General features: G+C 41.7%; 1 protein-coding gene across 1 annotated transcript in view; it reads right to left on the bottom strand.

The window, feature by feature from the left end:
- ptprq (protein tyrosine phosphatase receptor type Q) overlaps positions 1-26,858 on the bottom strand; it is a 171,285-nt gene that overhangs the window by 1,522 nt on the left and 142,905 nt on the right. Inside the window, exons 49-56 of the mRNA XM_080191499.1 lie at positions 21,745-21,826; positions 14,841-14,931; positions 11,979-12,055; positions 9,482-9,616; positions 8,196-8,321; positions 7,169-7,317; positions 6,015-6,150; positions 1,586-1,709 (exon numbers count right to left, since the gene is read on the bottom strand). Of these exons, the coding sequence (XP_080047625.1) occupies positions 1,586-1,709; positions 6,015-6,150; positions 7,169-7,317; positions 8,196-8,321; positions 9,482-9,616; positions 11,979-12,055; positions 14,841-14,931; positions 21,745-21,826 (920 nt within the window). The remainder of the gene's footprint in view (positions 1-1,585; positions 1,710-6,014; positions 6,151-7,168; positions 7,318-8,195; positions 8,322-9,481; positions 9,617-11,978; positions 12,056-14,840; positions 14,932-21,744; positions 21,827-26,858) is intronic.

Below are 26,858 nucleotides of genomic sequence, written 5' to 3'. Positions count from 1 at the left end.
TTAAGAATTTAAGTGGACAATTAAAACTCATTTGCAAACCTAATCCCACTGCCACTGGTACCAACCCAGCGAGGGTGGGGGGACTTTCCTTGCAGGGAGCATGACAAGCAAACCCATGTGAGGTTGCTTGTGGGCTCCCAGGGGGGAGGGTTTCTCTTGATCAATTCACTCAATATCTATTGAAGGACCCAGTATCCACTGGGAGCCACTCACCGCCCCCCCCAAACCCCCACCTGCCTGCCACCTTCCCCCACCCCAACCCCAGCAACCACCACCCTGGCATCTCCCTTCTCCCATTACACACTTCTGGTCTGGGATCCATCAATGATCCTTGGTCTTGGGTGGTGTTGTACTGGCAGTGGCCACCACCTCCCTGATGGTGCTGCTATTCAAATGTGCTCCCATTCTCTGATTGGCCAGCAGCTCTTGCCAAGCAGGACTTCTACCCCAGGGGTCCTTGATCCCAAGGGAAATCCTGCAGATGTCAAATGCCTGTATGGAAGAAAATGTGGTGGGCTTTCCCTGAAAGAGGCCTTCCCTCCTATCAGTTCTCCAAACAACAGCCCAGATTCCCAGCACCTTCACAAGAATCCGCGCCATAACCATATTTGTGTATGATTCAATTGCTGGAAGGTCTTCAAACAATCATTTAACAAAATTTTCTCTGCTGCTGCTGGGTTTTCATTTAGGGAAGTGTGCAGAAAAATAAAAACAGCACATCATTTTCAGAAAGCTGGTGGACTGAAGCTGTACTAAAAATCTAACTTTTCATAGAAAAGAAAATCTGCTTATTTATTTATATTTTCAACATTTTCCTGATGTTGTGGTAAACACTGTACTTTTGTTCTTCAATTGAGATTCTGGAATAGTGTGAATTTTAGGTTCCTTCACTGTTTCTGCCAGTTTCATTATGATTGGGTAGGCAGGACTTGTCCTGCAAGAATTTCTGCCCATTTGATTGACAGTGCAGACTGTGATTTGAACTCTGTCTCCATGGTTTGGAGCCCAGCAGTCTTCCACAGGGTTCCAGCTCACCCACAGGAACACTTCCTAATATTAAGCTTCAGTAAGCCCGTTTCCATGTTATCTTTGAAAGCCATGCAGTTAGAGCTTTATAGTACATACACATATAAATTATTTTTATAGAGTGATGTAATGGAAACCATTAATTATACCTGAGTTTGTGATATTTAAGAGTGTTACAAGGTGAGGTTGGGGGTGGCACATTGATAAATATAAACTGAAAATTACTCTGAGTGATACTATCATAGGAATGCTTATAATGTGTCATTTCAATGCCTGCAATGTTATATGAGTAGTTAATGTATTTGAATCAAGTTCCTATTTCTGCCTTTCTAATGAAGGCAGGAATCTGTGTAATAAATGTTTAACATCTGTGTTAAAACATTGGACAAGGGAATTTGATATGAATGTACTAAATGTTCATATAATAACACTGATCACAGTCATTTTCAGAGTCTGTTTCTGGATTGTCATAGCAACAATAATATTTAGCTCTAAAAATGTTATAAAAAGAGCTGTTCTTACATATGATTAAATGCATTATTAAAACTGATCTTACTACCTTCCATTGTATCCAGAGAGTCCATTTTTTGCAAAGCGGCATAATTTACAAACCACAGCGATCGACTGCTTCCTTTGTTATTCAATAGGTCCAAAGCACATTGATGTAGGAACATGTACTGAGCCTGTATTCAAATAAACATTGGAACATTTTTAAATATTAAAAAAGCACAAATACAATTCAACTTCAATTGGGAAATGTAGGGCCCGATTCTCCCATCCCAACGCGCATGTATTTTGGTGTGCCAGGATGGGAGAATCACGTGTCGGCCATTTCACTGGGTTTGCACACGCGTTTCCGATGCATGCCCATCTCCCACATTCGGGACTGTGCTGGAAACCGGCGGGAAGAGAAATAAGTAATTTAAATCTTTTTTTTAACATGCTTTAAATGTGCTTATCGGGCCTGGTGCGGAATTCTCTGGGCCCGATAGCATCTCCCACCCTGCCAGGGATATTTCATTCTGGCGGGGTTTAGAATAGCTGCCCACGGGGGGGAACTAGCAGGAGACAGCACCGAAGTGAAGGGGGCTCAATCAGGGCCCCCCCAGGGGGATGTCCAGCTGGGGGGTGGTGTCCCCTAGGCATGGGGATCCTGGCTGTGCCAGCCGTTGCCCCTGGCACTGCCCAAGAGGCAAAATGCTGACGCCAGAGGACACCTTGGCACTGCTCACTGGACATTGGGCCAAGGGGGTGGGGCCTAGGGGGCAGGTCCTATTGTGTGTGGGACCTTGAGGCAATCAGTGAGGGCGGGGGTCCTGCTGCCACTCTGCATTGTGATAGGTCAGGGCTGGAGGGAGGCCAGCGGCCGGGGCGGGCTATGGGGTGTGCGGTCTGCTGGGGGCGGGGGGGGAAGCGGGGCAGGAAGGTCTACCTCCCGAGGGGTGGTCTGATCAGCCGGAGTTGAGGGGGGGGCGGGGTCTGCCGGGGTGAGGGGATTGCCGCTGCTTGCGAGGAGGGGTGGGGGGTGTGGGGAGTCTGGAGACCGGGGCGCTCCAGACGGGGGGAGGTGTTGGGGCTGGCTCAGGAATGCTTGTGGGGGCCCCGGGCTGGCCAGCAAACAGGGAGACTGACAGATTGGGGCCACTGCGCACGTGCAGACAGTCAGGACTGTCAGACTCTGGCGGAACAGGCTTCGTCACTGCCCCACCCCTCAACTTTTTATGATATTCATGATTGTGACCTCTGCAGTACACAGAGGCTAGGAGATTCGGGTCTAAAGTTGAACTGAAAAAGCAGTCATGATTTACACCAGTTATCTCGCCAATTCAGCATTTTTGGGAAAATCGCCCCTTTAATCTCTATTATTAAAACATAACTTAATTTGTATTGACCAAATTAATACCTACACTTAGTACACATGATGGAGTAATTAGGCTCTTAACTTGCAATTGTTTCAATGCATAACGCAGAGGTAGCAATGTCCAAAAATAACTCCTAGCTGGAGCAGCCTGACAGTTCCATCAGGATTAAAAAAAACAATACATTGCCAAGTGTTTGAGTGACATGAGAGGCTATGGAACCAGTCAGCTGCTGGCTGGCTTTACTTTTATTTTTTCAAATAAGGCTGGATTATAATGAGGAATTATACAGGATACAGAACAGTACGCTCTACGAAGTAACCATTTATCTCAAATTCCCTTTTGATCCTGAATTTTGAAAAGGTGCATGTTTTGGAGTCTCATTGCAGAGAAATAAAAACAAAGCTACCTTGTGAAAAAGTTCCCCCAAATCCACAAAATCTAATCAGTTATTTTAAATGGATTTCCTTGTGGATATCAATCTATCTAATATTGCAGAAACTGAACACAGACAGAAAAAAGAAAGATCAGAATGAAAATGTTTATAAACGAGCCTAAATATAACCTGCTTTATGTATCATAGAATCCCTAAAGTGCAGAGGGAGACCATTTGGCCCATCGAATCTGCAGCGACTCTCCAGCAGAGCATCTTATCCATGCCCTATTCCCGTCACCCCACATATTTACCCTGCTAATGTCCCTGACCTACACATCTTGGGATACTAAAGGACAATTCAGCATGGCCAATCTGCCTAATCTGCACATCTTTGGATTGTGGTAGGAAACCGGCGTACCTGGAGGAAACTCACACAAACACAAGGAGAAAGTGCAAATTCCACACAGTCACCCAAGCTGGAGTTGAACCCGCGTCCCTGACGCTGTGAGGCAGCAGTGCTAAGCATTGTGCCACCGTGCTGATCCTGTAGGGAGCAAAATTCCTGTAGCTATTTAAAGGGTTGCAACAGCCATTTAAAGGGACACAGCTTCTTATTAGGTAAATGGGTGCTTTGAGAAGGATGTTTTTAATGTATAAAAACAGTCTTTAAGCAACTGAAGGAGTGCTGCAAGAACACGTTCCTAGCTTTATTGAGTAGTAGTGCTACCACATGTCTTGGGTACAAGCCTCATTCAGCACTAAAGGACACCCCCTGCAGAAAGCACACAGCATCATACCCATGAGGGAATGGCGACCGAGATAAAAGCTGTTCCTGTTGCAATTGGTAATCACTGCTTAAGAAAACTGTAGGATATCTAATATTGCAAGATATCAGGTGGATCACTGAGCATGCTGCACCAGCCTTGAGTATCAAAACCAAGGCTCACATTTCAGTGCATTTCTGAGGGATGGCTGCTTTGTCAGAGGTGCTGTCTTTTAGATGAGACATTAACCCATGAACTTTTCATGCCCTCTAAGATCAATGTAAAAATATTAATGGCAATGTTTCAAAGAGGAGCAGGATTGATATTTGCCCATCAATCAAAATCACAAAAGCAGATTTTCTAGTCATTATCACATTGCTGTTTGTGGGAGTTTGCTGTGTACAAATTGGTTGCTGTGTTTTCTACATTACAACAATGACTACACTTCAAAGTCACTTCATTCAAGTGCATGCATTCAAGTTGCAATCTACAACTGAAATCTTCCCACACAAATATCTTAAAAGGGTTTCACATCAAAACACATTAAAATGCAACTTAGCCAAATGATATATATTCACACGAATGCTCAGTTTCACTGTGTATGTTCTGTTAATTTGCAACATTGCTGCAATGTTTCTTTGCTTATAAGTCCCACCGGAGATAACAGGAGAGAGCAATCATAGATGGGGAACTCCCAAGTTTTTATCAATTAGTGGAAGAGATTATGTTGGATAATATTGGTAATATAGACATGGCAGTAGTCAGTGAGGGGTGATTTGATCCCAAGATGAATTTCTAACCATTACTTGCTTCCCTACCGAGACTGGCTGTGTAACATCACCTGACTGTGGTCCTGTTTCAGTTCATTTGTTATTGAAACCCTCATTTGCGCCTCTGTGATCAAACGCATTTCTAGCTGGTCTGCCACATACTACCGATGTCTTCCCTGTGTCTTAATTCACACGTAGTTCCATTTACGTATCACACCTGTGCTCACTGGCCTACATCTGGTCAAGCAAAAGTGGAAGCATAGGTTGAAAAAGCTATTTTAAAAAGTAAATGTGATTCTGGTCTTCTTATGTACAACTTTGAACATAAGAATGAGGGAGCAATGTCAAAGTTGACAGACCATTAGTGAGGTACCACATGCAATTTTGTGCATCACTTTATAGGAAGGACATAGAGTAATCAATTACACATTCACATATGACATGCCTTGATGTACAACAGTTTATTATTATTTAAGCACACTTGATGGAGTGTCTTGCAGCCAGCATTGTAAAATGAACCTTTTTTTTCTGTAAGCTAAATATCAATGCCTTTAATGTAAATCCATCTACATTAGCTTTGTTGCATTCTGTACAATACATATACAGGTGTTTGCAGCTATTTTCACCAATGACTGGGGTCTGCCAACACAGGTTAACAGTCAGAGAATCTGTTTTTGCTGTCTGAGAGCAGGTAGGCTTGATGCCACCTCCAGTAGCAGCAGAACTGCTATGTTACGTCACATTAGGGTGGCACGGAGGCATAGTGGTAAGCACTGCTGCTTCACAACTCCAGGGATCTGGGTTCGATTCCCAGCTTTGGTCACTGTCTGCATGGAGTTTGCACATTGCCCCCATGTCAGTACGGGTTTCCTCTGGGTGCTCTGGTTTTCTGCCACAGTCCAAAGATGCATAGGTTAGGTTGATCGGCCATGCTAAATTGTCCCTTAATGTCCCGAGATGTATATGTTAGAGCAATTAGCTGGGTAAATATGTGGGGTTGTTGTTGGTGCAGACTCAATGGGCAGAATGGCCTCCAACTGCACAGTAAGGTTTCTATGATTACAAGGTTGCAGGCAATCTCAGTAGGATCCCAGTAAAAGAAAATGCTATGATACCTCAAACTTGGCATTAAAATCAAGGTGAAAAGGCAACAAAGATAATCTGATTCACATTAGCACAGAAGCCTGCTTGCCTTAGTAGAAATTTTTCACTTTCTTACCAAGTTTTGAACCATGCACATTCGTTCACTTCGTAACTCTGCCACAAATCCAAAGATATCCACAAAGTCATGGTGGTTCACATGCTGTATAAGGTGATCAAGTGCAATGAAGACACCTGTCCTTCCTACTCCAGCACTGAGCAAAAGAAATAGATAAAAACAAATCTTGCTCAGCCACATGCAATATTCTTTCTAAAGGTCCCAGTACTTACAGTTCCAACTATTTGTCCAACAACACATGAATATTTCAAACTTATTACTGCAATTGTAACTAGAAATGACAATGAAATCTTACTACATTCTTTTATATGTTATTTTGGCTCATTCATTATTTTCTAAATGTAACTATAGTTTGTATTTTACCAGTGTTAATCATTATCCACATCATTATTTCCAATTTGATTTACCTGCAAAAATTATACATTGATTTTCATAGCTCAGTTTTGTAATCAATTATAATGCTTAAAGTAAGACAAGAACCGCAAAACAAGTATTTTTTAAAAACTTTCTTCGAATTGTAAACTGAGGTACAATTGGCAAAAATCATGGAGGAAATGTGGGGTAATTTAGGGTGAGGCTATCGCTGTCTTCCTGGCCTAATATTATGCCTGCATTGTCTTCTAATGTTTTTATTTATGGGCTGGGCCAGCATTTATTGCCCATCTCTGATTTTCCCTAGAAGGGTATTTAAGAGTTAATCATGTTGCTCTGGACCTGGGGTCACATGTATGCCAGACCAGGTAAAGATGGCAGATTTTCCTTCCTGAAGGGCACTGGTAAACTCAATGGGTTTTTACAACAATGGCTCCTTAATCAGTCATCATTGGATTTTTAAATTCCAGATTTTTGTTTTTATTTAATTCAAATTTCACCATATGCCATGGTGGGATTTGAACCTGGGTCTCTGGATCACTAAGCCAGTGACAATACCACTATGCCATTGCCTTTCCCTAATTCACTAAACATTTATATTACTGGAATAACCCATTTAAGTAATGTTCTATCATTTGCTGTGAGACCCACAAAATACATCTCTTTTTCACAATGGCAATGTATTTGAACCACAACAGGACTGGGAAGAATTTCTTTTCATAATAGATCCTACAACACCATCAGCTGTTATAAATAAATAAATCTATTCTGCAACTTCTTACCTGCAATGCACAACAATAGGGGTGTTATCATTGGCTCTGTTTGCACGAATTAGCTTCACAAAATGAATCAAAGGTGCACAAGTCTCGGGAACACCATGTTCAGGCCAAGAAGTGAAGTTGAAATGCGTCACCATCATATAATCACCATACTGCTCAAATTGAAATAAATTAAAATAAAGTAGACTATTAAGACCTTAAATTATCTTCAAGTATTGTACTATTTGTTAAAATTAAGGATGTCTAAAGGAAGTTTTTAATTATGCTGAGTCTGGAGCTGAGATACAGTAGAGTGAGCTTATTCTATATCCCTGAAATGACAAGGATTTATTTTCCAGCACTAACATCTCTTACCTTACTAAGTATAAAATCCAAGCTATTTTTTGAATGAATTTGTACACACCTGATGGCTGATCTCAATTCTATTGCAAGTGCTACAACTGGCCTCAAGCATTCCTTGCATAAGGAGGACAAAATTGGCTAGGATTCCCAATAACAAAAGCTGGAACATAGGTGTGCAAACAAAGGGTAAGGACTTTTAATTCCCAATGGTCAAATATTGCTGATTTTGCTGTTCACCATGCTCACCTCCCTGTGAGTTGACACAACTCTACTCTTACTAGTTATGATTTGCAATTAACAGTTATCAATTTCAAATCAGCAATGTAACATAACTGTAGCCCAACATAAAATGATGATGGACTGTCTATAGTATTACTCCATTCAACAAAATGAACTTGATCATTCAAGTTGATCTCTAATTCCTACGTTTATGATGCCATCACATTTGTGTCTATATGAGTATTATGCAGAGATTCTACAGTGATATGATACGATCAAGTCTTAGTTTTATAATGAAAAGGTTTCAATGCTCCCATTCATTCACTACATGAGTAAACAAAATGATGCTGTGCTGTCTATTTTGATAGCCAGGTAAAGCGTTTCAACAAGTGATTTCGCTACTCAAAAAATTCTTTCAATGTAGTTTGGTATGTATTGAGATCAGTCCAGTATAAATGCGGCCACGTACCTTTTCAATCTTTAGTTGTCTGATAGTCCAATCTGCCTGAATGTCTTCTGCTAGTTTAGTGATCACAATATCCCCAAACACAGTTACTGGCTTATTATCTTCAGGCCAATACTGATGACATCTTATCTGAATTAAAATACATATTGCAATCACATATTGTTGTGAAATTTTAAGTAAGTCCAGTTAATAACATTAAATATCATATATCATAACATGCTACTTAGCTGACAGAGTTTGGGAAATATCTGGAGATGTAAATTGCTCAATAATTCTGGAAAGTCTCAGCATGATTCTGGTCCTGGGCAAAACTGGAAGTTCCAGTTTGGCATTCTGAAATGCAGCACCTCTACCACTTCAAATGCTAGTATTGTAAAATAGAGATATGTACGGTCAAGGATTCTCCAAGCAGAGGGGTATGACTTCCCTAGCCTCTTCGGACCAGACAAAGTTCCTGTGCCCACTGAAAAAAAGACAGTGATTAGCACAGTTGCCTCACAGCACCAGGGACCCTGGTTCGATTCCAGCCTGGGGTGACTGTCTACGTTTAGTTTGCATGTTCTCCTGTGTTTGCATGTGTTTCCTTTGGATGCTCTGATTTCCTCCCGCACTCCAAACATGTGCAGGTTAGGTGGATTGACCATGCTAAATTGTCCCTTAGTGTCTCAAAATGTGTAGGTTAGATGGATTAGCCATGGTAAATGCGCAGGGTGAGGGGGATAGGGCCTATGTGGGATGCTCTGTCAAAGAGTAGGTGCAGACTCGATAGGCTAAATGGCCTCCTTTTGCATTACAGGGATGAAATGAAATGAAGTATACCATTGATGGTCCAGAGATTGTTGTTTGGAGGTAAGGGAAAGGCAGGGGAGCCCCTGTCTGGGAGCAACGCCAGAGTTATCACCAGCTTGGAGTTAACAAGCACCTGTGGTGCACTTGTAGTGAAAAAAGTGTCTGTCTGCTTCATAAAATGAAGTGTCCTCCCACTGATTCCACATACTACAGCAAGTTCAGGCTGGAGAGCACAGGTAAATGCAAACCTGGCATAACTTGGGATCACACCTCTGTAAATTCAGTTAAGTGAATAATTTGTGCAATTAATCAGTCAATAATTCTAATGTTATACTGCAGTAAATTATAATATTAACAGCACAGCAATCAATATACATTTTCTTGAAACTATAGTCTAATGTTCATCAATCTGATAAATCTGGCTAGTTAAGTTCACTAATCTGTGCAGGTAAATAGTGCAGTTCAGTTCCACATTATATCATTGTCTAATAGTAACTTACTCTGCCCTTTTCAAAACAGTGGGTCAACATAACTATGGATTGAGTTCTTGTCTCCCAAATCATCCTCCAGAAATCTGCCACAGTTCCTGGTAATGGACCTTGAGTAGCGATGAACTCATTTGGACATAGGTAACCCTATAAATATAGCAAATAAAGTTAAATTAAAAATACATTAAAATATAATGAATATACATAATAATGCTCTAGTTGTTATAAACTTTACATTTTAATGAACGGTTCTATTGCATTTTAGCAGTAGTATGTATACATGAATAGAAAAGGTCCTCTTCTGGAAAGAAGACCTATCCTGCTACTTACTCATGTCTCTCAGTGAGTTGTGGAATCAAGCCCCAATTCCAATAACTTGAATATATATTCTAAGGTAGCACTCCTGTGGACTACTGCAGGAGTGCTGCACTGTCAAAGGCACTGTCTATCAGGTGAGACATTAAACTGAGGTCACATTTGTTTTCTCAGATAATCATGAAAGATCTGACACCCTATTGGAAGAAAACATTCTCCAAAATATCCCCATAACCAGCATAAAGCAGGTTATCTAGTTAGTTACCTTATTGCTGTTTAGGGAGACCTCGTTACATGCCAGTGAGCTGCTTGTTTCCCTCAGTTATGTTGAATCATTTAGAATGTGCAGCACAAAATCAGATCATTTAGCACAACTGGTGCAAGCCACTGTTTATGCTCTACACAGCACCTCATTGGCTGAGAAGGGCTTTGAAGCATCTTGAGAAGAAGAACAGAATCTTACTGACTTTTAAGATTTGTTGAGGTTGAGACCAAAATTTGGTCTGACCCCACTGACTGTTGCTTGGTTGCCCACCATTGTAATCTTACTGGAGGTAGCAAATAAGAGGCCTAATGGAGGGTCGACAGCAACATTTTGTAGGCACTCCCACTGAGAAAGGTGGGAGATGTTGAAGTAGCCAGGAGGATGCGTGGGCACCTCAGTAGAGATATGAAATTACTAAAATTATTATTTTAGTTAGGCCATTATTGGGGGGTGGGGGGTGAGGGCTCTGTGGCTGTATATGCTGTGGCAGAAGCAGCTCTGGGGGTGGTGGGGGGAGAGGTAGAGTGAAAGATGAAGAAAGAAGGTCTTGCTGGTACCTTGTCCTACCACTGGGAAGCTATCTCCAATGACTTGATGAACCTTGCCTGCAAAGTGGGGACTGTTTGCCACTGTAAGATCTACATAGTCTCCCCAATCTGGGCCTGTGGCCAGTTAATTGCTACTAATAGGCTACATACACACTGCTGCTGGGTCCGAAGCCCCTTCCATTGTTCACCTGTCTCTGAACACCCAGAGGTGAAAACGCCTCGACTCACTGACACAAAAGTGACCTTTTGAATTTTCCTCCAACTCCCATCTTCGAATCTACCTTTGCAGGTCTCATAAGGCTGCCATATAAATGAAAGCTCTTTCTTCAGTCATTAACTGTAGCAAAATCAACGGATGGGCATAATGAACATATTTCCAGTTTTGCTATCAAAGGTATGTGGAATATCTTTTCTTCCCTGGTGTCAATCCTTTGTCATACAATGTTCCTACCTTTCGTTCTATTAGAAAGTAATCTTTACTAAGGTGACACTAAGGTGTAGGCAACTGTAATGAAGCAGAACAGATGTTGAGAGACACTCAATGACAGTACAAAGGTCAAATTAATTGAGGAGCAGCCATTATTCCCCACAGATCCAATTGATGGGTATATCGTGAGGGAAATAGTATGTGAAGAAATCAATTCTCATTATTTTTAGGCAGTAAGAATAATGGTTGTAAGAAGTCACAAGATACAAGGAACAAGTAATCCACGAATCAAGCAGGACAGATAGCTTAGACCAGGAATTGAAACCTATGACATTCAAGCAGTGGAACCATCCACATACAGATAAAAATTCAAATCTTATTAAGGGCAAACCTTGAAGTAGTTTTTCTGAGATGAGAAATTCATGTATATATTCCTGAGGTGGAATAAGAAGCCCAGGTTAGTTTCAGTAGTTCTCCCTACATTGGCTCAATTTAGCATTATTTAGGGCTGAGCAATTAGAACACTTTGGACCAATTTTAACCCATTCTGAACCAATTTACATGTACTGGTCAGAATTTTCCAGCTGTTCACGCCAGCAGGATCTTCTGGCCGCAAGCTTCCAAGTGCGTGGGGTACGGTCAACTGGAAATCCCATTGACAGCAGCAGGACTGGAAGACCCTGCCACTGGCGAACGTCGTGCTACCTCCTGAGGTAAGAAACTGTGCTGCAGAGAGGACAGAAGATCTGCCACACTGAGTTGAAATTGGGCTGTTTGATTTTTTAGAACATTTCATGAATCTCAAATGGATTTTAAAAAACCATAAACTCCTTTAAACAAATCTAACTTGAGTGAAACTGCAATTAATAATAACACAAACAGTTGTGAAATTAATTTTAAATGTACTGATCTTGATTTCTGAGGCTACTGAAGAATGAAATGTTGTGTACTCACTGACACATAGCTAGCATTGATGAAATCAGACCCAGGGACACCAGCTTCAAGCATAAGTTTCACTCGATTATTATTGTCTGCATAATAGAAATATCAAATAGTTACGTTCATTTTATTGTACAGTGTTGCTATTAATCCTTCTTAAATCGTGTCTTTAGCGTTGATACACAGAATACACAAACTAAGAACAGCTGTTTCAAATAGTTTATAATGCAAAACGAAGCTACATTAGTCAAGGAATGTCATGCTTTCTATCTCACGTCTCAGTTAATTCTTAAAATAATAAAGACATTTCTTCCATTATTAAGTCAAAAATGAAATAGCAATGACTAAGGAGCCTCAGACTTCTGTCTCATCTGATAAGATTGTATCCTTGGCTTGTAGCCCATGATAAACATTATTCCGATCTTTGATCTACAGCAGCACAGTCACAATTACCCCTGAACACCCTTACTTATGCTCTGAAGGGGTACCAAAGCACAAGCAAACAGATTCTATATTTCTTACTTTTAATTTGTGGGGTGGAGGGGAAAGAGTTTAGTAAAGAATGTTAAATTAGTTGAACAGTTGGATTAGATTACAAATCTTAAAAGCTATTAAGTATATTATTTCATGCACCTGTAGTTTAATGTTTGTGTAAGTAACATTAAAGCCACACTTTATAATGCTAAACTTATTGTGCATCTTGAAACATCATAAAAAATCAAAATTGACTGATTTAGAAGTTAATATAAATATTGTTGTTTCCAGATGCTATGTTAAACTAAGTATGTCATTATTCATTTAAAACATGACTAATGCATTAGTAATAACATAAAGATAATATTGTATTAAAATCTAGTCTATTTTCAAGTTAAACATTTTTAAGATTACTTCCTTAACCTTTCATTGCATTCTCTTTCTTCACACCAGTATTTTTCTAATTTGTTTTGTTTCACAATTAAAATATTCAGAAAATGTTTCAAACAATGCTGCTGATTTTCACCAGCCTGTATGTTTTGCTGTATGACTTGTTAAAAGTAAAAGTTAAAATTTATTTATTAGTCACAAGTAAGGTTTACATTAACATTGCAATGAAGTTACTGTAAAACTCCCCTAATCGCCACACTCCGGAGCCTATTCGGGTCAATGCACCTAATCAGCACATGTTTCAGACTGTGGGAGGAAACTGGAGCACCCAGAGAAAACCCAGGCAGACCAGGGAGAATGTGCAAACTCCAGACAGACAGTGACCCAAGCCAGGAATCGAACCCTGGTCCCTGGCACTGTGACGCAGCAGTGCTAACCACTGTGCCACCGCGTTGCTTTCTACTATATATACTGGCCCAGCATTTCAAACTGATTTGTGAAACAATTGGGAAAGCACCTTGTTCTGGATTAATAACAGACGGTGTTAACTACAAATACCAGAAAATTACGGCTTCACCCAAATTAACAAGCACAAATCTCATGAAATATCTGTAAAAAAAGTTACAATGGTACTCTCATAGTTTATTTAATCCTGTCTACCTACAGTGTCCACGCAGGTCAGCTTCTCAACATATGAGACAGCAAATGGTCTAAATTCTCTCCTCTTTAGCCTGGGTGATGAGATGAATTCTAATTTCCAGCATGAACCCCATTATTGAAATTATTGCTTTGAACATTTAGCAATTTTGTTTTATCAACTGGAAGGCAATCTTGTTTATTTGGGACTAATTCACTGTGACACAAAATGGTAGGGCACAAACTGGATCTGTTGATCCCCTGCATAAGAGAGTTATTAACTGGAATGTGCTTTTATGGAAATGTAGTGAGCAGAAACCAGGCAGTTCCAGAAAGGGAAGTCGAAAACTGGAAAGTCATTCCAAGCAGCTCCTCTGCACCTTCTAGTGGTCAGTTTGACAACAGCATTGGCAAAGATTGGAAGCAAATTTCCCACTTGACCTTTTAACTGGGGCAGTACAGTGTGATCTAGGAAAATGAAATAAATCAGAAACAGAAACGATAGGGCAGACAAAATGAGCATAAGCTAAGTCATCCAAATCTTATAAGCGCTTCCAGATGCGGAAACGTTTGATTTGAAAATCAACATGTTAAAGTGAAGATGGAACCAAAGTCTTTGTGACTCGCTGGGAAATAAAAAATAGCTATTATAGCCTTAACCCCCAATCCTGGAAATAAATCCTACTGAACAAATGTTACATAATGAATTACTGCAGAAAACTTTCACATACATTTGTGGAACTTAGTCCCATGCTCTCAGCATAAAATACTACTTTTCTCAAAAATGGTATGTTACTTGATATAGTTAACTGTGGAAGTTTAGTGTCTGTATTATGGCCAGACAATGATAGCTAAATTTAAAAGTGTATCATTAAAAATATAAACTTCTTTTGCACTATCACTGCTGTCTCCTTAAAAAATGAAATGACATGTTTTAATTGAAACATTTTCTGAAAAGTATTTTCATTGAATCACTACAGTGCAGAAGGAATTATTCGGCCCATCGAGTCAGCACCGACCACAATCCCACCCAGACTCTATTCCCATAATGCCACTTATTTGCCCTGCTAATCCCCTTGACACAAAGGGGCAATTTATCATGGCCAATCAATCTAACCCGCACATCAATGGACTGTAGGAGGAAACTGGAGCACCCGGAGGGAACCCAAGCAAACATGGGGAAAATGTGCAAACTCCACAAAGACAGTGACCCGAGGCCAGAATGGAATCTGGTCCCTGGCACGGTAAGGCAGCAGTGCTAACTACTGTGCCATCCCATTTTGGGGTACTTTGAGTAATAACTTATTTAATTTGGGTAATAATTTATTCTATTTTGTGCAATAATTCTACAAATTGATCCAACTTAATTGAACTTACATGGTTTTATATTTGCAAAACGATTCTTTGTTCGGTTCCAAGGCAAGTCAGCATCTGATGATGTGAGTTCTTGACCCAGTTTGGGGAGTTCCTGTAACACAAATATGATAAACTGTTACTTCAGATAATCAGACCTGATATAAATATCCATGAACTGCCACTGAATCACTGAATCCGGTATTATTAAACTTTCTGCAAGGGGGATCTATTTTCAAACCAAGTTAAGCTTTCTCATCTAAGCCTTATGATTGGCTTACAATGCACTGGTAAAGTATTATAAACCAACCAATCTCTATCCACAGGAAAAATTAACTACTGAAGCTTGGAAAATCGGACAGAATTCAGGGAAGCGTGCTGGACCTGGCAATTCGGAGAGCAAGCCTGGAGAACTGCATGAGAGGCCATGCATCTAACTCTCGCTGGTGGTAGAACTGTCCCACCTACGTTGAGTGGCAGAAAGGGTCCAGTGTGAGACACTCACCTGTTAGCAGTGGGATAGAAATTAGACTCATTAGTAAATCCAATTATCACTGTGCCTGCTGAGACTGAATGGTGGCTCAGGGATTAAACAAGATTTGTACAAGACTCAGAAAGCTGCCCAGCAAACCCTGGCAGGTGCCAGCCTGAGGGGTCCCTCTTTCACAGACACACAGTGCCCGATCAAGGGACCTTGCGATTGGGAAGTGGGGACTGAGAGGGAATGCTGAGAACCAGGAATGCCGCTCCCTCTCGCATCCCCTCACTGGCAACCCCCACCCAGTAACTCCCATCCTACCCCCGCTCAGCCCGCTCCAGGGATCCAGTGGAAGACACAGTTTGTTACTGACAGCGGTCCCATACTGGGAACACTGCCAATGGTGGCAAGCTGCTGGCCTCTGACTGACCACCTCTTGGGTGTGAGATTTCCCCCTTACTGAAGACTTAATTTGACAGGTGGCCATACAGGAAAGTGCCTGATTACCTTATTAATTAATCAAGCTTCCAAATGAAAAATGTTGCAGGGTTCGTATCAGCCATGAATGGTGGAGCAGTCTTAAGGGGACAGATGGCCTCCTCCTGCTCCTAGTTCTTATGTTCAGTTCTCTAACCGGTGGGCAGGAACCTTCTCACCAACACTAAATTTTGCCCTTCATTTTTCATAAGTCTCAGATGGTCCAAAGAATTCGGCTGCAAGAAGCTCCGCAATCATATTTATCTCTTCACTCTCACTGAACAAATTTGCTTATTTTAATCCTTCCATTCATTGAAAAGGGACAGTTGTAAAATCAGTCTTTTACATGCCCTACATCAACATGAGACAAAAATTAACACTGGGAATTATCTTGCAAATGAGGGGAGACATCTCCAATTGGGACACACTGAGAAACAGTATTGGCTGAAATCTCTACAAGTCTCTGCCATCACTTGCAGAAAAGTGAAGTAAGTCCTGGACAAAGTCGGTAGGACTTTACAGTCTTGCTCGGGTGAGACTGGAAATTCCTGCTCAAGGTCAGTGGAAATTTCTGTTGCTGGAACCTCGCCCACACTGATTTCAGGGCTGGCAAGGTGGTAGAGTTCCAGCCAGAGTAAAGGGTCTTCTTTATCCTGCCACCAAAATGGCTAAGTGGTCTTGGGATCCCCAAATTTTCTTGGACCGGTGGCGTAGCATATACTGGCTGGAAGAGCACTGGAGTGAAAGTTGAGCAGAACCTGGAAATATTGCCTTGCTGGTTAATATCTGAGCGGAGCTTAACCTTCCAGACAAAACATAATGGGAGGTAGGATCAATAGAATAGGACCCCTTATGGCAAAATTTGAGCACAGCGAACCTCCATTTCATTCAATGATCTGTTTGCCAGAAAGAATCAATCATAAAGGTCATGGGATGGGCAGAATCCAAGACTTGCAGAACTTGAATTCAATTAATTAACAAATCTGGAATAAAAAAATAGTCTTTGTAATGGTGACCATGAAACTACTGGATTGTCATAAAAACCCACCTGATTCACTTGCGTTTTTCAGGATAGGAAACCTGTCTACCTTACATGGACTTCAGACATATAGCAACGTGGTTGACTCTTAATTGCCCTCTGAAATGACCAGCATATCATCAAACTGATAAAAGATGTTTGAAAAGAATAACACTAGAGCACTCAACATCAACGTAGCACCGGAAACGACAAACCCCATTACCAATGGATCAGATCTAAGTTTTGCAGTTCTGTCACATCCAGTCAGAATTGGTAGTGGACAATTAACTGACTAACCAGAGGAACAGGCTCCACAAATATCTTCATCCTCAATGATGGGAGAGCCCAGCATCCTCTTGAGGCCGCGAGAATCATAGATGCCGGTCTTTAACCAATATGATTAAATGCCATTGACATCAAGAAATAGCTGAAAACACAAGATATAGCTAATCCTGGCTGTAGTACTTAAGTCCTATGCTCCAGTGTCCAGTACATGCTGTTCGTCTAGACAATCTGTTCCAGTATAATGTTCCAGTACAACTACAATGCTGGCTTCCCACTGCCAATGTGGTAAATTGCTCAGGTGCACATTTTGTCAGTTACTGCCCCTTCAGTCTACTCTCGGTCATTAGCAGAGTGATGGAAAATTTTACTGATGGTGATATTAAAACCACTACTTACTCAGCGATAACCTGCTCACTGCTGTTCAGTTTGGGGTCTGCCAGGGTCTCTTGGTTTCAGACCCCATTGCAGAATTCGTTCAAATATGGACAAAATCGCTGAGTTTCAGAGGTGAGGTGAGAGTGACTGTCATTGACACCAAGGCAGCATTTCATCAAGTATGGCTTCAAAAATCCTTAGCAAAATGGAAGTCAATGGAAATTCATTGGTCAGAGTAATGACTAGCATAAAGGAAGATGGTTATCATTGGTGGAGACCAATCATCAGCCCCAGAATGTGGTTGCAGGAGTTCCTTGATCCAACCATTTTCAGCTGCTTCATCAAATCTTCCCTCCATCATAAGGTAGGAATGTTTGCTGATGATGCAAAATGTTCAACTCAATTACTGAAGCAGTCTGTCACTGAATGCAGCAAAACTGGAGAACATTCAAGCTCAGACTGATAAGTGACAATTAACATTCAGGTCACACAAGTGTCTTACGATGACCATTACAGAGAATATAATCATCTCCTCCTGGATGTTTGACAGTATTACTGTATTCCACCACCATAAACATTCTGGGAATTGTCATTGACAAGAAACTTAAATGGACAAGCCATAAAAATACTGTGACTTCAAGAGCAGGTCAGAGGCTAGGAGGTATGTGGCAAATATCTCATCTCCTGTCTACACAAAGCATGTCCACCATCTGCATGGCACATGTTAGGAATGGGATGGAATATTCTACATGTGTTTGTCTGAGCTCCAATAATACTCAGGAAGCTGCACTCCATTCAGAACAAAGCAGTTTACTTGTTCAACATCCCATCTACCACCTCAAGCATTTAATGCCTCCACCACCGGTGCACAGAGGCAGCAGTGTGTGTACCATCTATAGGGTGCACTGCAGCAACTTACTAAGGCTCCTTCGACAGCACCTTTCAAACCAGTGACCTCTGCCACCTGGAAGGAAAGGAGAGGAGATTCATGGGAGCACTACAACCTGCAAGTTCCCATCCAAACCATGTACATCTCTGACTTGGAACTATTCGTTCACAGTTGCTGGGTGAAAATTCAGGAACACCATTCCTCCAGCAACACAGGTTGCACTATGTGGATCACAGCAGTTTTGGAAGGTGGCTTACCATCACCTTCTAAAAGACAGATACACTGGGCAACAAATGCTGGTCTTGTCAGTGCAGCTCAGGTTTTGAATGAAGTAAAAAATTTACAATTAAATTTTTTAAATTCATTTGTGGGATACGAGTGTCGCTGACTGGCTAGCATTTATTGTCCATCCCTAGCTGTCCTTGGTGGGGCAGTTGAGAGTCAACCATATTGCTGTGGCTCTGGAGCCACATGTAGGCCAGGCCAGGTAAGTTTGGCAGATTCCCTTCCCTAAAGGACATTAGTGAACTAGACAGGTTTTTCCAACAATCAACACTGGTTTCATGGTCATCAGTAGAGTCTTAATTCCAGATTTTTCTCTATTGAATTCAATTCCCACCATCTGCTATTATGGGATTTGAACCCCAGTTCCCAGAGCATTAGCTGAAGTTCTGGATTAATAGCCTAGCGATAATACCATTAGGCCATTACCTCCCCTATCCTGTGGTGCTCACTGACCGTGGCATACAAGAGATGTGCTTCTTTTGGATGTTAGCAACTTATTTCCCAAAAGAAAAATGAATACACACCAAGGTAGAATAATTAATAATTTAAAACCATCACTTTGAACTACATTAATAATTCGGTGTGCGCGTATCCTGCATGGCAGAAAGAGTCATACAAAACCAATTAACAGGTACCCTGTGGCAAAGGCATGACTAGAATAAACAGATGACTGGAATAAATAACGTCTGGAACAAACAGATGACTGGAACACAATGGATGTTGATGCTATTTCTGGAGACAGTGTAACATCCAGCTTATTCATTCACTCAATCTAATGGTGCACGATGTGTTAGAAAGCAGACAGGGCTAATAGTCACCACAGCATCAGGTGCAGTACAGGCAGTTGTGAGGTTAGGTCACAGCCCAGCACAAGAAGACACGAGGCCACTTCTTTCCCAGGAGGGATACATTGATTGCCAGCCAACTGACAGGAGCTTATAACAGAGGCACAACTAGAATACAATGGAAGGAATGGAATATAAATGTCTTCCATTTCAAAATGACTCAAATAAATAGTTCACAAGAGCTGATATTCCTAAATCTCTGGACAGAGTTCCATCCAGCCCATGACAGTGGACAACATGGCAGTGTGGCCAACTTAATTGCAAGACAGGCTGCACCTCTGTCTCACCGAGTGAGATGTGCCTGGTGTAGGAATTCTGCCTGCCAGTAGCAGGGTGCTAAATGGGCTCGTTAATGAGGAAATTGATAGCTCCACCAGAATTTAGTGGTGGTCTCAGGGATTGCTTTTCTGTGCGTGCTGACGGCCATCCAGCCAACTCCATTGGGCTTGTCAGTGGTCTACTTGGCTATCAGGCACCTAATGCCTAACTGAGAAACCTGGCACTAGAAAGGGGAAACCACTGAAAGTACCCCCTGTCCTTTCCTCAGAGCTTCCTGCTACCCCGCACCCCCACCCGCCCCCCCCCCCCCCCCCCCCGCCGCCCCACCCCATCACCATCACCACAGCACCCTATCCTGTCCCATTTACTCCCAGCTCTTCCTCACTCACCTGAGTCCAGGGATCTAATAAATATCCCAGCTGATGTCACTGGAATACCACTGGCAGTGGCCACAGCACCTGACGGCCTCTGACTGGCTCTTGGCACATGGATTTCCAACAGCCAAGGTCCTAAATCCCAGGCAAAGCCCAGTCCCAGCCAGTTAAGTACCTGATAATTTCTGGTCAGGCTTCCCCTGTGAAAGCAACATGGCTTTCCTGCTGACTCTCTAGCCTGTGGGCAGAATCCACACTGGGAACATAAAATCCAGCCCTCTCTGTGGAAAGCAACCAGCAGCAAAAGACAACACATTATTTTTCCCACTTGGCAGGGTTTTAGACATGAAGTTTGACAAAGAGACAGAGTGACATCCAATGACAGTAAAAGCCAGGAAGAACGAACAAGAAGGTATGGTTGCTTGGGAAGTTTCCCCACAAGGAACACATGTGCCATCAATGTTATTGACTGTGGTGCTTTCTCGTGTTGATAATATATGATATACATTCTTTTTACACCAAGCTTAAGCTGCTTCTAGGTGCTTGTCTCATGGAAAGAGTAATTGAGATGAAAGTAGCCGAGTGCCCTCTTGTGCTTGGCAATGATTCAACTGCAACCAACTGTTGCATTATATCTGATACTGTGTTAGTTGGTTAGTCCTGTCTAGATATCTAATGGCATTTGAGTGACAGGATGGTACGACTGAATGTTGCACTGTCTTCAGAAGTAGTATTCTCCTCCACTATATTTTAGTCACGCCTCTACTACTAGGCACTCCGCCAATGTGCACACTGATCTGCATAGCAACGGATGGATTATGAACTGTGAAGTCTTATCTCAAAATTCTCTCCATCTGATACCCCATTTTATTATAGTTGGATAAGAAAGCTTTCTGCAGTCTACTGCAGTAGTCTGAGCATTCACCAGTGATAATGTCTTGCTGTGGGCTCCACTGTGGATGGCGATGAAATTACCACAGAGGTATGAAACATAACCATACAGTAAAGCAATGGTCTAGTGTTATTCCTCATGAATTATACAAAACAGTAACTAACTATGACATGTTTAAATCAGATATATTGCTTCCATTTTATTCTTTCTGTTCATTTTTTTGTTGCTTTCCCAGCTCCGCACTACCTGCTTTAAGTAGAATGGCAGGGTAGTCAGGGTCATTGCGCCCCAGAAATCGAATTTCAAGTACGACTCCAGGCTAAATTTCAAACTCAGGTTGCTGTGAATGGGTGTCCCAATGTGTTAAAATGGCCTTGATCCTGCCCAGAAGGACAGAACATTAATTCAACTGAGTTCTGTGTGCTTTTTTTTCAAATCTGACTAATGAACACTCACAGTGGCACCCCATCAAGAAAAATGTCAATGTGGGGTGGTCTGCAGAGGATCAACCTGCACTGACATGGTTGGTAAATGATTCCGATCAGGTTGCCACATATAGTGAAGAACCTAAACCAGTGTAACATTACTAAATAAACATTAAACCTGGTAATTGGGTATTGATTATCAAGGGCAGGGTTCTCACTCGTCTCACATGCACTAAACTAGACATGAATTGTGACATGTGAAGCTGCTAAATTCTTGGTGTGTTGTGACAACTGTTGGAGACATACCGAAAATTCTTCTTGAAACTTCAGGTTGTTGTTAACACACAGGTCTTCTACATGCTGGAGGAATGACTTCTTGTTAATGGGCCTGTGGGGCAGATTGAATTTTAATCATTACAAATTCATAGAAGTTTTGTTCAAACTTTGCCTTTTATGTATAGGCCATTCTGCTGATGAAGAAGTGTACTCAAAGATTATCTACATTTAAGTCCTTGCACATCTTGAGAATTAGGCACAACTAATAAAGGTTTGATAAGGGTGATGTGTTTGAAGGGACGGTCAATATACAGTACGTGGATTCAACAAACTTGGAGGATTTTTGTACAACGTGAAGTTCTTTCTTGGAATTTGCAATAAAAAGTAAGAATGCATTCAAAGACTCGTCATTCTAATAATGACATCTTTCTTGCACTCTAAGGAATTTAAATAAGCCCATATTGCTTCCAAAGCTGAAACACAGATATGTACGGTTCACTCCAGAGGGAGACAAAAAGTCCTTCTCCAGTTACCATGCAATTGGTCATGCTTTTATGATTTATACTGTTTGCCTTTTAATCTGACAGAAAATAGAAAGGAAATCATGTCAGATTTTACCAAGCAATGAACAAAAACCACAGAGAAATTTGCAACTACTTACTTGAGAGATTTCCTATAACTGAGTAACCTGCAATGCAGAGATTTTTCACAATTTTGTATTTTCTTGAAACACTTTGCATTTCTTTTATAGTAGTCATAATAGACAAAAAGCAGCTTATAACATGGAATTTGCAACAAATATTATACTTTGCGAAAGCTGAGAACATATCACATCCATTTATTAAACTAAATCAATCTACATGATTTAAACACAAATTATTAAGGCCTCAAAACCATATCATACATATGAACTCAGTACGATGAAATATAAAGAAAATTATAACATAAGAACATAAGAAATAGGAGCAGGAGTAGGCCATCTAGCCCTTCGAGCCTGCCCCGCCATTCAATAAGATCATGGCTGATCTGTTGTGGCTCAGTTCCACTTTCCCGCCCTCTCCCCATAACCCTTAATCACATAGAAAACTGCATTATTAAAAATAAGATGTTGAATTTTACAAAATTATTGGTGTTTAATATTCATTTACTTTCAGAGATATTTTAGTGACAGCTATTTCTTTTAATATGTTGCACTCTAAGTCAAGTCATACTAAGATGAAGGTTCATCCTGACTCGAAATGTTGGCTCTATTCTCTCTTTACAGATGCTGTCAGGCCTGCTGAAATTTTATCACCTCGCCCACCATGGGAATTGGAGAAGGCGAGGGGGATATCATGGAAAGGTCCATTGAGCTTGGGCGGGGTTTTACGGTATCGGGATGCACGAGGCCATAAAATCCTGCCCGCTATCATACGCTACCTTAGAGAAAAAAAGGTAAAGTGCAATTCTTGCCAGTACGGGGAGTGGACGGAGTTTATTCATGGTGGGAAGCTGGCTGATGACTGCTAGGAAGGCGCCATGGCGCAGGCGCCTGATCTCCCAATGCACTATGCACAATAATACATAATGCACTGGTAGCTTGTCATTCCCCAAGACATTACCACCACTACCCCAAACGCCACCACCCCCCCACCCCCAGCCTCCACCTCTCCCGTTCATGCTACCCTCCCGGCTGCCCCATTCACTTCCTGTGCTGATCGCCACCCTTGTTCAGCCCCTGCCGGCTGATCACACCCCCAGTTCACTATCCCCTGGGTGATCGTCACCCCTGTCCACCTCCTTAGCCAACTGTCATCCTCGTTCACCACTCCCCCCAATCGATCGCCGCCCCGGCGATCTCCAATGCAGAGTACACCACTCCCCACTTGCAGCCTCCCCTTCAAGCCACACCCCCTCCCCTTCAAGCCCTGCCCCTGCCTGTAGGTCCCAGCCCTCCCCTTAGGCACTACCCCTTGGCGCTGCCTGGTGGCCAGTGCCAGGGCTCCCTGTGGGCAGTGCCAGGGAGCCAGGCTGCTTGGCAAGCAATGCCAAGATGCCAGGCTAGCATTTCATGTGAAGGCATATTGGCCTCCACATGGTTGTGGGCTCTACTGGTGAGGCCCAGATCAAGCTAAGAACCTGAGCCCTTGAAAATTTTCTAATTTTAAAAGCAAGTTCTGAAGATCATCTTAGCTGTGCACACTCCAACTTTCTTCCCTTGCTCAGTGGGTCAAGTATATATTGTCGGAGTGAGTGGGTGGATGCCTCACTCATTCACTGAGCCTCTAGCAAGCATGAGCGGCTGTGTAAAAGAAATACACTTTAAGTGGTACCTACCCCCACCTCCTCTGTTCAAATGAGATGTTCGCCCACTGAACCTAGGAGACTCCAGCATAGTCAATGCTGTCAGAATTATAGACCCAGGAATTTCAGGTCCATTCAATTTACTTTTATATCTTCTATGCTCTCTATATTGTTTAAAAAATAGAATTTCTGAATGGACTTTTTTGACTGGAGTCATTGACTGTTTATTACTGTTGAGCTTTATTCCCTTTTTTAAAAAAAATTACTATGGGTCTATCCTTTAAATTCTAAACTGTCCATTTTCACAGATGTTCATATTTTTATGACATATTTTTTCTAAATATGTATTTCACATTTAGAGTATTGATTTTACTCCAAGCAATTTTATAGCTGAATCTCACAGCTGGACAGAATTTTTTTTATTAAATTTGTTATGGTCATAAACATATGTCAGTTTTCCATAACTATAACAGTAACATGCACGCTGCAAGTGTTGCCAAGGAATTGCAAACCGCCAAATATATTAATTCATTAGCAGTAATAGGAACTTCTACAATGCAAAAGTGCAATAATGAAGGCACATCATTCTGTGGCCTGCTTTGTGCTAGCATCATCTGGTTGTAACATTACTAAAAAGCACATGTATTAAATATTATGAATGCTACAATGTCCATTTAGTATTATTTTTGTCCTTCCAAAACATATTACATATCATGACACCGCAATCATTATTCAAGTTATGCCATATTTAATCTATTAAAATGCTGAGCACGGTGGCAAAAATACCTAATAGTTCCTAATGATTGTTTTGGAAGATTATTGGGGCAATCTTGAACCCACACTCGCTGTCCTCATGAAAGGAAGTGGAGACTCAAGATTCAGCGAAACCCGGAAATTACGAGATCATGATTTCTGATTTTCGTCACCACTCTCAGGTTCATGCCCATAAAGGTGATGTTTTGGTGGGGGAGGTGTGGTGGTCAGGGGAGGGGGGATTGCTGGCATTGACTGTTTGTGGATGGGTGGGAAGGGGTCCAATGCTGGCGATGTTCATGGAGAGAGGGGCGGGGGTGAAGAAATGAGTTTTGTACACATTGAGGAATTCTATTCCCTTCTCCCCTTTACCTACCTTACCTGTTCAGTTAATAACAGGGTGGTTGAAATCCCCCATGATTATTTCCTTTTGTTCTTTGACACAATCCCAAATTTGTCTTCATATTTATTCTACTGGACTGTAGACTACATTTATTAGTGTGATGACATCTTTAATATCTTGTATCTCAATCCATTTCGATTAAATTTCTGACTTTCTGATCGCTGATCTGATACATCTACTATAAGCAGATCATCAAGCCCCACCAAAGGAACAATCTGCCTATTACACTCAAGGTCACCTTCTTCCTCCATGTTTTGTGTGATGTTTCAGATTAACAGAGAAGACCTCTGCAGACAATTTTCTGCATTCAAAATAACAAGTATTTAGCTGAACATTGCTGAGAAAGGCCAGGACTTTCATATTCTCTCGCACTGGACAGCAACATATTACGATGTATTACAATGCCTGCGCAATTTTACAGCAATGTTCAATTTCCCAAAGTACAGAAAAAGTTACTCCTGGCATCCATATGGCCATCTGAGTACCAAGTTTCTGCTGCTCCTTGGACACAACGTTCTGTTCCTCCTCAATTAGGAACTGTAACATATATGGTCCTGTGTTACCTCCTCATGTGGAGAATCAGTATCTAATCAATTATGTGTAGCTATTCTGCTACTTGGAAGCATTGGTGAGAATTACTGTAAATTACTGGCATTGCTTGATTAAAATTTCATCAATTGATAATGCACCTGATGAAGTTAAATTGACTTAACACTCACTAACAGACATAGAAAGAAGAGTCATGTCCTTAGTTTGAATTGTTAATTGGCTGTCCAAAGAGAAATGTAGCAACCATAAATTCACTTATCTGAACAAATTTCGAGACCTTTGTGAGTTCAAACATCCATGGTGCCTGAAAGCAGGCCTACATACCAGCCTTTGCAAAATCTTTAAAGGGAAAGGAACGTAAGGCCTGTAAGTCATTTCTCCCAATCCCTCTCTCCAAAATGGCTATTCTGGGACTCCCACCTCTGGCCCTGAGTTGAACTTATCTGTGTCCCCCGAGTCCTCTCTGGTGCCCTCTCAGCAGTGCACACCACGGAGGATGCTGGCTACCTGAGCGCTCACCTCTGAATTCTCTCTTAGAGGTAAAGGTACCCGGTTCATGCTTATGTAGACCTGTTGTTAAATGGCCACGCTGGAGCCTGCTGAACAACCAGTGAGGGGGGAAGTCCTGAGGAATGCGTTTACTAATGACATGTAATGTATTAAAATGAGCTTCTCGGGGTCCCGTGGTATGTTTCATGTCACCCCACCGGCGAGGGCTGGTAAGGTTGAAACTTGGCGGCGCGAATCATGCTGTCCGGATTTTGAACACGTGTCCCATTCCTGTAGATGGACAGCGTGGCTCAAAATCACCTCCATAGTATTTTGTATATGCACCAAAGGTTTTGTGTTACACCCACAGGTTTTGCTGTCATTAAAACTAGTTTCTAGGCTGTAAAGGTGCACTCTGAATGATGGGCAAGGTCTGATTAAAGGAATGATTGGTGACTCAGAACCTCAGACAACATTAAACAAAAAAGCCAAGCATTTGTTACAGTGATGCAGATCCCTATCTTGTCCTGGCCAACAGGCAAAGCTAACAGTCTGAGTAATAGATGTAGAACATTGAAAAGTGTATTTATTAGTGTCACAAGTAGGCTTACATTAACACTGCAATAAGGTTACTGTGAAAATCCCCTCTTCGCCACACCCTGGCACC

The sequence above is a fragment of the Carcharhinus amblyrhynchos genome, chromosome 6 (assembly GCF_965287045.1).
Source record: "Carcharhinus amblyrhynchos chromosome 6, sCarAmb.v2.hapA, whole genome shotgun sequence".
In the NCBI taxonomy this organism is placed as follows: Eukaryota; Metazoa; Chordata; class Chondrichthyes; order Carcharhiniformes; family Carcharhinidae; genus Carcharhinus; species Carcharhinus amblyrhynchos.
The sequence above is the reverse complement of the archived record's forward strand: the minus strand, read 5'-3'. Positions and strand labels throughout refer to the sequence as shown.